The sequence below is a fragment of the Macrotis lagotis genome, chromosome 7 (genome assembly GCF_037893015.1).
Source record: "Macrotis lagotis isolate mMagLag1 chromosome 7, bilby.v1.9.chrom.fasta, whole genome shotgun sequence".
NCBI classification, from domain to species: domain Eukaryota; kingdom Metazoa; phylum Chordata; class Mammalia; order Peramelemorphia; family Peramelidae; genus Macrotis; species Macrotis lagotis.
Genome location: NC_133664.1, coordinates 131814364 through 131828552, shown reverse-complemented (window position 1 = coordinate 131828552; position 14189 = coordinate 131814364). Strand labels below are relative to the sequence as shown.

The 14189-nt window shown below is 34.6% G+C and overlaps 1 protein-coding gene across 1 annotated transcript in view; it reads left to right on the top strand.

The window, feature by feature from the left end:
• Positions 1–14189, top strand: part of CPED1 (cadherin like and PC-esterase domain containing 1) — a 407812-nt gene that overhangs the window by 43857 nt on the left and 349766 nt on the right. Inside the window, exon 3 of the mRNA XM_074193820.1 lies at positions 923–1106. Coding sequence (XP_074049921.1) covers positions 923–1106 — 184 coding nt within the window. The remainder of the gene's footprint in view (positions 1–922; positions 1107–14189) is intronic.

The window sequence follows — 14189 nt, the reverse complement described above, 5'->3', positions numbered from 1 at the left end:
CCATCCCTGGGACTATTTTCCTACCTGTTTCTCTCCTTATCTGATTACTCCAAAAAGAAAAAAGAAAGGGGAAAAAAAGTCATAACTTCTTTCCCATTAATCCCATAAGCGATCCTGGGGATTTTCTGAAGGTATTATTAATACACCAAAGAAACTAGTGTATGGCACTTTGAGAGAGAGTAAAAGATTTTCTTTTATTTCTTTCCTCAACCACCCCCACTTAAGTTTTTTTTACACTTAGACCCTATAGGAAAAGATAAAGGTTTTGATAAGGTAAAGTGGTGAGTGTTTGGTTATATAAAAGTATTTTTTTAAATCTTAAACTTTATCTCTAATTGTGGACTAAAAGGTTAACCCTCCTGTTAAAGTAATTTCAAGCAATGGGGTAGGGAAGAGATGGACTTCTTTGGGGTTTCAGAATCTCATGCCTAAGCAGTGGAACTTTGGCTATCTGAGGACTTTTTAAAATTTATTTTAAAGTAGATGAGTTGATTTCAAAATCACAGTAGCAATGTTCCAACTTCTTAGTTGTCTAAGATGTTTATTTTTCTCAATTGTCAATGTTAATTTACCTTTGAAATTTTGGCCAGAAGGACTGTCTATATAAACAAACAACTAAATGCATGGCTGAATAAATAAACAGATAAGCACATAAATAAAGAAATAAACAAAAAACAAATAAACAAATAAGTAGATATTAGTACTGTGTTATTGCATTTAGTACTTTCTGAATGACCTTTAGGATCATTGATTTAGAGCTAATAAGGACTACAGAGTTCATCTAGTCCAACCCTGCACCTATTTTACTGAGGAGGAAACTGAGTTTCCAGGAGGTTGAGTGACTTTACCTAAAGTATCTCAGCTAAAGTTCATTTTTCTCTCTCCCTTAATTTTAATGTTTGACTCTCACTTCTCTTTGCAGATTAAAGAGTCTATTGCAAAGCACTTTGGAAGTCATGAGAGAAGGGCAGTGCTCTATGTCCCACCTTCCTACAGCCAAATGGAACTTCAGCTATATCAGCACATCCTCACAAATCTTGGCTATACTGTTGTTACCTCAGAAGAAAGCCTCAAGGCTGGCCTTGGGCTGGGGCAGCTGGACCAAGGTGAGGATAACTAGAAGCATTTAAATCCTGTAGAATTTAAGGTTTCTTCCAGTTTTAAATCCTATGATCCTATAATCCTATAATGTTATTCTTTTTTTCCAGTTTGTGTCCTGCCATCTAGAAAAGAATTTCTCCTTTATTGAACCTTGAATCATAAATTCCTTTGACTTTCTGCTATTCTGCCTCAATTCCTTCCAACTGTTTTATAAAATTAATATTATTTATCTTCTTTCTGATATTTTAAAATATCATAAAGTTCAAATTATATAAAAAGTTTGTATTTGGTAAAAGAATGAGTCATATGATGATAACAGTATCCTTCTTTCTCTTCCCAAGCAATTTAGGCTGGTTTTCCCTTAAAAATTATTGAAACCATCTTCAAAACTTTTTTGGTTCAGAGAATGAAAGGTTAGGACTATTGATATCACTTTCTGAATCTTAGTACAAAATGGCCAGTTTCTTTCTAGTACTTGGCTGGAAGACTATCATGGGCAACTTAGGGCAAGGGGACCTTTTTCCATATGAATCAGCTCAGATGATTATTATTGAATATCCCTCTCCTGCTATAGCTAAGAAAATCTCCTTTTCATAATTGTTGAATGATCTATGAGTATCACATCTCATTTTACTTAGATTAATAGGAAATTGGTCTGAGATATATCTAGCTCAGATTATGATACACCCAAAAGATAACCTCTCAATCTTTGAATTCTGGAAGTATAAGCCCTATTAGTATTTTGAATTCCCTATGACATAGGGTCTCTGAGTGACCTGCTCAGAAAGGGAGAGAGAGAGAGAGAGAGAGAGAGAGAGAGAGAGAGAGAGAGAGAGAACAGAACAAGATGGTACCTACTTTTAAATCAAATCAGTATAAATTAATGACCTACCATGGGCCAGACACACACACACACACACACACACACACGCAAAAAGCAGTATCTACCTTTAAAGGGTTCATAGTATAATGAATTGCTCACCCAAGCAACTATGTTGAAACACGATATATATGTGCTGACTTAGAAATAATCAGAGGGAATGTATTGACATTAAAGGAACCTGGGAAGGACCTTTTGCAGAAGGCAGGACTTTAGCAGAAGCTTAAAGGAAACAAAGGGAGTTAGCAATCAGTGATGAGGAGGGAGAGAGTTTCAGACATAGGAGACAACCATTGAAAACACTGAGAGTTGGTGCATGTATAAAGAACAGCTAGGATGCCAGAGTCATGGGGATAAAGTGTAAGAATGGAAAGGTGGGGAAGACTGGCTATGAAGGGTCCCCTACCTCCCCCATCCAAAAGCACTGGATTCAAGGAGATTGAATTCTAATAGAAATAATTAAAACATAAAGAGGATCTGGAGAAAAGAAAAGGGAAAGGACATTCACATGGAGATCAGGCAGCCAGTATGGTGGTAGAATAGACTTAAAGGTGAGACTGGAGAGTCAGCAAGCAACTCTTAGTCTTTCCATGATGCCAGCTTCAGACAGAACTCCCCAGTCCTTTGAGTCACCCTCACAGTGGAGTCATCACAAGAGGACCAGACAGAAAATGGAGGTGGAATAGACTGGTGAGGTGGTTGACAAGGCCAAGGGAAGAGGAAGTCAACTATAGAGTGAATGTGGGTCTCCTTCAGTGTGGGGTCTCTTGGTGGTCTGTCCTCATGAGGTTTGGGATCACAGATAGATGTGAGTTCCCTTCTGTGACAATAATCTTATGTGGTATCTGTGAAATCATTTGCCAGCATAATAAGCCTTTGGTTTTCCAATCTTCTTCAATTCCATGACATGCAATAACTGAATTATGCTGCTAACCCTCAAGAAGCTGACTTAGAACTGATTTGAACCATGGGAACCCAATTGTTTAATTAAAACAGAGCATTACCAGGACCTTGCAGTGGGGGTTGACTTAATTGATTTCTGTCCACTGCTCATAATGCCAAAGTGAAGAAATTCAATGAAGCACAGGTAAACTTTGAAGGCTGAAGTGGACAGGAGTTGAATATGGGTCAGTGGGTCCTAAGAGATGGGCAAGCAGCCCATCTCTTAGGTGAAACAACTTGCTCAAGGTCACGCAGTGAGCAAACATCTAAGGACAGATTTGCACTCCAGTCCTGAATCCAGGGTCAGTGTTCTATCCACTACCTAGCTGCCCTTGTACATTATGTTGACTATAGTCAGTAAGCAAGTTGTTTCACCCTGACTGCCTGGCATTCAGGGCCATCTCCAGTTGTCCAGATTTGTATCTGGCACTGGACCCAAAAACCTCTAGGGGACAAAGTAAGACTGGAGACTTATCTCAGCATCCCCTCACTCAAATCCAATTCATGTGCTTGCCATGGCATCGCCACCCTAATGTCATAGTCTTCTTTGAAGATGAAGAAAAAACCTTACTATTGATGTGCAAGTTATGCCATAATTCATATGACATCATGGTCTTCTTTGATTATGAAAAACAAAAGTCATAAAGAAGCATCATGCAGTAATCCTGTAAAGGCTTTCAGATTATCCTGGGGACAAAGAGACTAAGACACCCCAGGAACATTCAGCAATCACTAGGCAATGCCATTATTGAAAAGGCTTTATTTTCATTACTTTATTGTCAGAAGTCCAGACATTAAGAAGCAGCTTTCATAGGTTGTAGCATTTTAGTATGAGTCATAACAATTTAATTCCACATCAGAGTTGACTTTCTACATAGTCAGAATGGATAACTGCCTGTCAAGAACTCCAAATAAGGGGAAGCTAGGTGGTGAAGTGGATAGAGTACCAGTCCTGGAGTCAGGAGGATCTGAGTTCAAATTTGACCTCAGATACTTAATAACCTAGCTGTGTGACCTTGGGAAAGGCACTTAACCACATTACCTTAAATAAATAAATTTTTTAAAAGAACTCCAAATAAATTTCTACTACTACATCAAATTGCCACATTTTCACCCCCTTAATGTAAATATGTCATCTGAGAGAGTTGACAAATACCTAAATACCTAATATATACCTAATATATGGTATGATAATTCCAAGATAATAAAGTTGAGAAAGAATGGGATATAGATTAGATAAATTTTGATAGAATGGAAGAGTGAGAGAAGGCAGGGTAGGAGCTGACTGGATTAGAGGGCCAGGTCTGAAGCCAAAGTGCTGGAGAATACCCTCCTAGATCAAGGTAGGATAAGTCACTAGGCACCTTGACAGTAGAGAGTTCTATAAAGAAGAGGAAGCATTGAAAAGGAAAATGAGGGATATTGCAAACAAGCTTTCCTATTGACCAATTTTCTCAAGACCTGGCTTAATTCAATTCAGTCTTTATTGACTATTATATGAAAGGCACTATGCCAGAAACTGGCAAAAATAAAACCAGAAACAGTTCTGACCCCTAAGAAGCTTAATTTGGACAGTTCTGTTCAGAACTAACTAATTCAGGCTTAGAACACATTTGAATGATTCGATTTTGTTAGGCGGCCATTCAGCAATATACCTTTTGCCATAAATGAGGAAAATCTTTAGTTCCTTAACCTAACTACTGACTAATACAACAGATTATATACTCATTACTTGTTCTACTAAATTCAATCCTCTGAGCAAAATTTGAAATTTCTGTTGTTTTCCTGGTCCTTTTATTGACTTAACATGTGTACATCTCTGCAATTCAATGCCCTTTTATGAGGATGTTTTGAAAATGAGGTAATTGTATTCCTACTTGCACTATATAGGTATTGGATCAGTTTTATGAGTAGAGATGCATAAAGTTGCTGCTTCTAAACCTCAAGGACTGGACAAAGGCAGTCTATGGACAGACAAGGACCTGACACTGGGGAGCTAATGTACCAACTAATATTCATTGTTGTGCTCTGTGTTTAATGTTTTTGACTCTTAACAAATTTTTTTTTTTCCTTTATAATTTCTTCTAAGATAGTTTGGCTTTAAATGTTTGAATTCAAAAGCTAATTTTGTATAGGGATCAAACCTGGACTCAGAAAGAACTGAGTATAAATCTCACTGTCACTTTTTATAAACATTAACATATCTATTTTATAGTTGAGAAAACAGGCTCAGAGGGATTATGTAATTTACTTCACCATACCACACAGAACCCCCCCCCCCCGCTATCTCTATTATATTCCTATCCTTTTGGGTCATTCTTTACTTCTTCAAAATGTATTAATCAGATAGAATACAAAAGGGAAAGGTTCATTTCAGACTCTCATAGGTATAGAAAATTGCATTTTTTTCTAAATGCTCATTCCATTTTCTAATTTGTATTACAGGAGTAATGTCTCCAAATATATATTTTTAGATATGATCAAGGTTTCATAGATATAAACCTTTCCTTGATCATTTGACACAAAGTGAAATTATGATTTTGCTATTTGTATTCTGTGGTCATGAGTTCAGCCCATAAATGTGTGTAAAGTTTAGTACAATGAATGTCTTTGAGAATTTAGGTCTCTTGGAACATCTTTTTTTTTTAATTTTTAGCCCGAAGTATTTACATTTATTACATTTAACAGGTCTTCACTCTCACTAATGCATGATATCTCCATTTGGCTTGATATTAGAGATTTTTGAATACTTTACTTGCTTAAAATGGAGAGCAATTTTAAAACATAAAAATCTGAATTCATAATCATTATTTTCCCCTTTGCCAAACTAAATTAATTTACCCTTCTTCACAAATGAGTTGCTGATATTAAGCTAAAGCGGGTGCACCAAGAAGCCAAGATCTTCATTATACAAAATAATCCTGGAATTTCTGGTTAGATGGGGCCTAAGAGGACAATATAGTTCAAGTTTTTGATTTTACAGATAAAACAAAGCAGAAAATTAATTTATTCATAAATAATCATAAAACTCACATGTAGCAGAGCCAGAATCTGAGTTAAAGGAATTACTCCACTAGCACTCAGTGTGTGTATGTATATATACATATGTGTGTGTGTTTTAAAGATATTTGCATTGAACTTTTAAGTTATGAGTTTGTCAATCAATAACCATTTATTGAGTACCTATTTTTATCTAGGAATTATGCTAGACCCTAGAGTGGAAAATGTAGTCAAAAGATAGTCCTTGACTTCAAGGAAATCCCAATCAAATGAGGGTTCGACATGTATACAAACATATACAAAGCAAACTATATTTAGAAACATAGGAAATAATTAAAAGAAGAAAGGCACTAAAATTAAGTGGGGTTGGGAAAGGTTTCCTGTAAAAGATGGGATCTTAATGGAACCTAAAGGAAAACAGGGAAGTCAATAGATGGATTGAGGAGGGAGAGTATTCTAGGCATGGGAGACAGCCAAAGAAAACATTTGGATTAGGGAAAGAGTTTCATTTTTGTGGAATAGCCAGAGGTCAGTGTCACTGGCTTGAAAAATATGTGGTAGGAGAGACATAAACATGTTTGTAGGCAGTCAGAAGGGAAAGAGCCAGTAGAAGAGTAGAAATTGTGATTCATTGAGAGTCAAGACCCTGGAGGAAATTGGGACAATGGTATCAAGGGCACTAGTTAAACCTGAGAGCTAAATTGGAGAAAGCTAATTTTCAGGTGACTTATGCATGTTTGAAGGATAAGAATTGCAATAGGGCTGGTAGTCACATAATATATTATACATATAATATATGTATGTATACACATAGTAACATTTTCATAAAAAATATATTAATATACTTTTTTTTGAAAAAGACTGTTGGAAAACCCAACAACTCCCAGCTCTGCTTCTTACTACCTGTATGATCTTGGACAAATTTGGGCTTTAGTTTCCTCATCTGTAAATAAGATAATTAGACAAAACAAGATATTTTCCACTTCTAAACTATGCCCTTTAGATCTTATATGTATAAACCTGTGACTAATATTTATTACTCCTAGACAGCTTGTATGGTAAGTTGACGATGCCAGAATTTTTCCATGATCAAATTTGTCCTACTAAGTGTAAAATGTACAATGATAGACCCTAAATAAAAAGCCTGTGGATTTTGCAGCAAGATAAAGCTCAAATCAGCCAATATCCATTCATCTATAGAATATGCATTGGTCTTTAGTCATACTTAGTACAAGACTTGGGAGCCCTGGGTATTAATTTCTTTTTTTCTTTCTTTTTTTAACCTGAGGGTTAATTTCAGTGATTATCTAATGAAAACTGAGGTTTCATGTCATTGTTTTGTCTGAAGTTTAAGCTTTATGAATTACAATAGGCATTTTGTATATATTCAAAATTTAAATAGACTAGGTATTAGGAAATCTTTTTTTTCTCAGGAAAATGCTTCCAAATCTTTTAATACTGTGCTTATAGGAATGTTGTGTGTTTCTCTGGATTTTTTTTTGAAGGGGAAAAAAAATTTAAGAATATTGCATTCAGATATGCCTTCCACTTTTAGAACAAATGCAAATCTGATGAGTTTATTACATAGAAGTTAAGTAATTTCTATATAATTTTACATGTTGATTATTTATCTATATGCCTATATGTATGTGTCTATTAACATACATATATGTATCTCTCTATATACTTACTTTTACTTTTTTCTATATTATCTGATTGGTAGATTTATGGTGAGCTTTTTTAAAGTGTGAGAACAAAATTTTTTTAAAAGTGTGTTTTTAAACCCACTTTACTCCATTTTTCAACCTCCTATACTATTACTGAGAAAGTTCTGGGCTTGAGTTAATACTGTAATAAATATTATTTCTTGATATTCAGGAAAGTATAAAACTTGATAACATTTTATTCAGAAGAATGGTATAATTTAATGTTTCTTCCCAACTTTCTCTAATAAGCTCACTATAATTTATCCAAGTGCGTTCCTGCAGAATACTATTTTAATAGAGTGAAAGATACAAATCACCACTTAATGGTGTGGAAAATCTATAAAGAAAAAGGTCCATATCCTTGCCTGTTTATAATATGATTGCCTTTTTATGTTCTTATGCTTGTATTCACATTTACTTTCACTTTTTAAACTGTCTATCTTATTCATGTATCTCTTAATGTTCCAGCTAAATTTTTAGGTTTGTTTATGGTGGCTGCTAGCCAAAGGCCTTTGCTGAAGTTGTATATGGAAAAGAAAAGAAAAACCCAAACATTACTAGCTTATTCTTAGCTTTGGACAATTGGAAGCTAACAATGAAAAAAAAAAACCCTGTAGTTTACTTAGTTTAGGAAAAGAAATCACCAAGAAGGCATAATTTAAACTAAATAGGAATCAGAATTTCTTTTTTCTGGAAGGTAGTTAAAGTTCTAGAATGAATCACAAATCAAAGAGTCCCCTTGGGGTGGGAGGGAGCTTCTAAAAATAGTTTTAGATCTTATATATTTGAGGACAGCTTAAAGATAGTAACTACCTGCTGAAGAGGAATTAAATGACCTTGCAAGAAGGTGTTTTCAGGCATATGGTTCTCTGAATGGGTCACATGTAGGTTCTTGTTAAAAGAGTACAAGAAATGGCTCCTGGATTCTATTGAAATACACATGTGCCCGGAAAGATTGTGCCTCAGTGAAAAAAAAAAAAAGCCAGTATATAAAAATCGAAACTCATCAGACAGATAAGTTACTGGGCTACAAATTTCATTACTAAAGGATTTTTCACTGTACAAAATGATGCATCTCAGAATGACTTTAAAAAACTTGAGCCACCCTAGTGAATTTAAATTAACACTCACTTTACAAATACATAATGCATACAAACATTTTGAGGGGGCATATCTAGTAAATAAAATCATGGACACTTGCTCAGACAAGCGTGTACACGTACATTTGTGGCATATGATGCTTGGTGTCTCAAACATCTTAAATTTTATTAGTTTAAAATTTCACTAGGACTTTTGGAATGCCATGTATGTGTGTGTATGTATATACATACATATAAAACATAGACACATATTATACATAAATATTATATATCATACATGTATATATTCAATATTATATACACATACACAATATATATATGTATATATATATGCATAATTTCATGTGCATCAAACAGAGAGGCAATGTAGTACAGTAAAAGAAGAGTTCCAATTCAGGAAGACCTGGGTTCAAGTTACGAACCTATAAAGATTGTTTCACTCTGCTCAGTCACTTTACTTCTCACTGTCCTAGAGTTCTTTCAGTTTATCTTGTTCAGAGAAAGTACAGATAATCTTTCAGATTATCAGGTGCAATGATAGAATTTCTTAATATAGGAGTTTCCTATAGTAGACAGACAATAAACATTTATGAAACCCCCTGCTCGGTGTCAGATACTGAGTTAATGCACTGAAAATTCAAAGAAAGGCAAAAGACACAAAAAGTTCTCAAAGAGCTCACGGTCTAATGGAGGAAGCAAATGAAAACTATTAAACTAGATATAAGAGCATAGATTGGAGATACACAGTAAAGGGAAGATGCTAAGGTACAAAGGAATCAGGAAAGGCACCTGTAGCAAATAGAATTTTAGCTGGAATGTGAAGAAAGTCAGCAGAAGGAAAGATGAAGAAGGAGAGCATACTTGGCCTGGGCAACAGTCACTGTAAAATGTACAGGGTCCAGAGTTGGAGTTGATCTGTACAAGGAATTTTTAATGACTTTATTCTTTCTGTTTAGATGTGTTGGGCTTTAGACATGTTGAGAATGAATTGATAGTGGAGTGTTCAAAAAAGTGTTTTGTGGAGAGTTGAAAGATGCATTTAGAGAGAAATTTGGGAGTCATCTGAGTGGAATAAATAATTGAAATTAAAATTTAAAACTTCAAATTGATTTTTTTGGAAAAAATCTGAGGTACGATGCTGCTATAAAATCCTCTTCTTTAAAACATTTAAAAGTATCAAAATATGGTTGCTTCTGCCAAGAAACAGAGAAATTGTTGTTTGGGGAAAAATACCTTATGCTTTAAGTGTTTCTCCTCTCTTCTCTTCTCTTTCTCTCTCTCTCTCTCTCTCTCTCTCTCTCTCTCTCTCTCTCTCTCAAATCAAGGTGATATACTCTTGAGTTCATGGAATCTTTCAGATCATCTAATCAAGCCTCCATTCCAATGCAAAAATACCCTGTACAAAATCCCTGAGAGGTATCTTATTTCTAATCTAGCTTCCACCCCCCCCAGCTTAATGTAAAAGCTATAAATAGTACTTTTAGAAATCAGATTCCTAATTTAGTTTTTCCCCTTCTTGACTAATGTAAAATTGAGAATGATCATTTTAGAGGACATTTACCTAATAGGGAAAGAAGGGAAAAAACTCTAAACTGTTAAGTAATATGGAATGACAATAATTATATCTTATTTTTGTAAAATGTATACTTTTAAAAATATTTTATTTTTCCATTTTCATACATAAAGGCAATTTTAAACATCCCTCCCTCTCTCCCTAGAATGATAAGCAATTTGATATAGATTATATGTGTGCAATCATGTAGAACATATTTCCAAATTAAAAGCTATGTCACCTTGAGCAAGTCACTTAACCCTGATTGACTCACATCTAGGGCCATCTTCAGTCATCTTATACACCTCTGATCACTGAACCCAGATGGCTCCAGAGGAGAAAATGAGGCTGATGACAGACTCCCTCACTCAAATTCAATTCACATGCATGCCATGGCATAACCTCCCTAATGTCAAGGTCTTCATCAAGAACAAAGAACAAACATCAATTTCCAAAGTATATACTCTCTTAAGAAGAGTATGATGTATTGAATAGAATGCTGATCTTTAGGTCAGAGAACCATGAATTCAAATCCTGCCTCTCACATGTTCTCTGTGTCATCCTTGACAACCTCACCTTATAATGTCTGAAGTGATTCTATCAAGTCTATGGAAGTTGAGGATCTGTGTCAATGTAAATTGATAGAAAGACTTCCTTTATGGATTCTTCCCTTTGACAATGAAATCACAGGTCTGTTAAAAATATAAAATAAAATACTTCCTGAAGGAAAGAAACTAGAGCTCTATAAATAAGAATGATGACAACTGACATTCATATACTGCTTTACAGTTTCATAAAATTCTTATATATTTTCCCATTTCATAGCAACTATTTGGGATAAATACTCCATATATTATTATGCATGTTTATGAATGAACTGAGATAACATTAGGTAAGTTAATAATAGCATTAATAACTGAAGGTGGAACTCAAGTCCAGAACCATGACACTATGACTTCATCTGTGCCTTTGTCTCCATGTATTAGCAGTGGATTAAAGAAGCTAAAGAAAGAAGCCATCTCCTTAAAGTCTTCAACTATTCCCAAAAACAAGCATAAATAGTAACAGTATTCTGACTCGCAGTAGTTTTTAGGAGAGAATATTTTTTTCTTTTTTTCTTTGATATGCACCATATGTTCTTCCAGTTGCAGACGACTCAGAAAGAATTAATGAAACTGGCTATTCTAGTTTGTGTGCTCTTCAAAAAAAGGTGCCACGTTTAAAATTTCTATAACCACATTGTCTTCTAAGGGCCATGGTATGAGGCAAGTAACAACAATGGAAAGAGCACTAGACCTGGGGTCAGACAATAATTTGGGTTCAAATTCAGCCTCCAAAACTTTCTAGCTCTGTGATCTTAGGTAAGTCACTTAGTCCTTGCATGTTCCCTAATTATAAAATGGAGATAATAATAGCACTTAGCTTCCAGAATTGTTGAGAGGATGAGACAATATTTGTAAAGGACTCAACACAGTCAACCAGTAAGTACTTAATATGCTTCCTTTGACTGCCTGAAGACTTCAGTTACCTTTGATTCTAGCATCATTTTTCTTCTGCAAAGGAAAGTTTCGAAAAATGTCAGGATCATATTTCTGTCTGCTTTTTTAAATTAATTTTTATTGATGTATTTTGTTTTTATACCACCTTCTTTCCTAGTAGACATCCCTGGCTCCCTCCAATAAATTGTTCCCTTTAATAAAGAATATAAAAAAGAGAATAAAATTTGGTGTCTATCAGTATATACAATATTCCACACCAGTAGATCCTCATCTTTGCAAAGAAAAGAGAAAGGAAAATTTTCTTCTCTTTTTTCAGGGTTCCATTACAATCATGCAGCATTTATTTTTATGTTGTTTGTTACAATTTATCTGCATTAGTTGGTGTTCTGTATGCAGAAAACATTTGCAAAAGTAGTAGTAGAACTTTTTTCTACAGTGCTTTATATTTGGGGATATTATGTTTTGGAGTCTCTCATTTTAGAAAAGATTCTACTGAAAGATTAAAAGTCGAGAACTTTGTGAAGCATTTGCTACTGCAGCACCCTTTTCCCCTCTAAATGATTCCCCCTTTTTAATCTGTCTATATAGCTGCTTAGGTGGAAGTCATAAGCAAAAGGGTGCATTTGAAAGGCATTGTGTGTCTTGCCTTGTCAAGGTTTCCCACAGAACACATAGGACATACGTTTTTTATTATGCAAGTAATGGGTTTTGGCCCCATGTCTGCTGTGTTTTTGTGCCTTTAGTTAATCAACTAGAAAAAAAAGATACTCTATCAAGGAAGCTTGAAGGCTACAGTTTTCTATTTTATAGTATCATGACAGACACAGTAATTGTGTGCTCGAGCTTTTTCTTATTTTGAACTACTCTTATGGAATTACTGATATGTTTATGACTAAATAAAATTTGGTCTTTAATTGTCACACTTGATCTTCAAGATATGTTTTTTTAACCTAAACTCAGTTAAGTTGTTTACTGAACCTAGAACAAGAGTTCAATTTACTTTAATTTTTAAAAGACTTTTTCTTATTTATAAAAGCTGAGCTTCTAGTGACCTCTCTATTCTGGTGTTTCCTTTACCCTCCACTATGAAAGGAGAACAAAAAACCCAGTGTCTTATTTTTACTCCAAAGAAACTAAACGGCTTCCTTAAGTTCTTATAATCAAAAATGGCAACCAGATGTTGGCTGAAATTGCCTGCTTTGCTCCTTAGGGCTTGGGTGCCCCTCTAATTGTTTGATCTTTTGTAAGGTCATAGGAATTGGCTTGGGTGTTTAAATGTATAAAATAAGGGGCTGTTTCAAATAAATTTGAGGATAATTTTTCTGAGAGGGTTTGTTAAATGTTCTTTATGCTACTTAGTTTGGAAAAGATTTGCTTTCTTAAGTTATTTATTTCATGCTTATTGTTCTTTTCATATTTTGGTGGGATGGAAACCATTGTTTTGAAAAAGTTGGTGGGTTGATCTGGTTCAGCAGTATTTTTCAGTATATTTTAAATGGCAGATTACATTTGGAAGAATAAATAAAATTCATGTTGCAGTTATATTGGGCCCAAAGGAAAGTAAACAAATTCTTTCTTTCTTTTGAGACATTTCAAAGGCAAAAAGTCTCTGGATTAACTAAATAGGAGACTGGAAGACTGAATTTTAAATCCCAATTGAAATCACATATTAAATAAATAAGTCTCCAAATCTGTCCACTCAGGGTAGGTATTTGATAAATAATACAATTTTGTTGTTTTTGCTCCCAGTCAAATTTACAAGACCACCTCTTGCTTTCAAAGTCTAAGTTTCTCCTCAAATAGATAATAAAACCAATTTATTCCTCTCACCATCACCCCACTTCTCAATCTTTTGGATTTTTCCTGCCCAAAAGGAAGCTTTTCATTCAAAATCTTCTCTGGAGTCTTGACCTCCATTTCAATGTATTCTGGTGTGTTTTCTCATGCTAATGCTCAAAATACTGAAGATTTTGGTTATCGCTCCAATAACAGTTTAGGAAAACAAAATTCTAAGAATAAATTAACATAACAGGTACCTAAAATATGTACATTTTTTGAATGAGTGAGGAAGCATGATATAGTTAATATAGTACTATACTGAGAACTTTGGTTCTGTATCTTGGAAGGAAGACTTAAGTTCATATCTTGCCTTCAACATTTATGAGCTAAGTAATACCAGACATCATAATTAATTTTTCTAAGTCTTAATTTTCTCATCTCTAAAATAAGAAAGTTGTACCCAGTAACCTCTTTGGTCCCTTCTGGTTCTATGGTATCTATGGTCCTGAATGTATATCATACCATTCCTTCTGCTTCTTTGATAGAAACCTATTTTGAAATTAAGTAAGGGCATTGTTATTTGAAACTCTGTTCAAAGGTAGCTAGGTGACACACTGGGCATGGACTCAG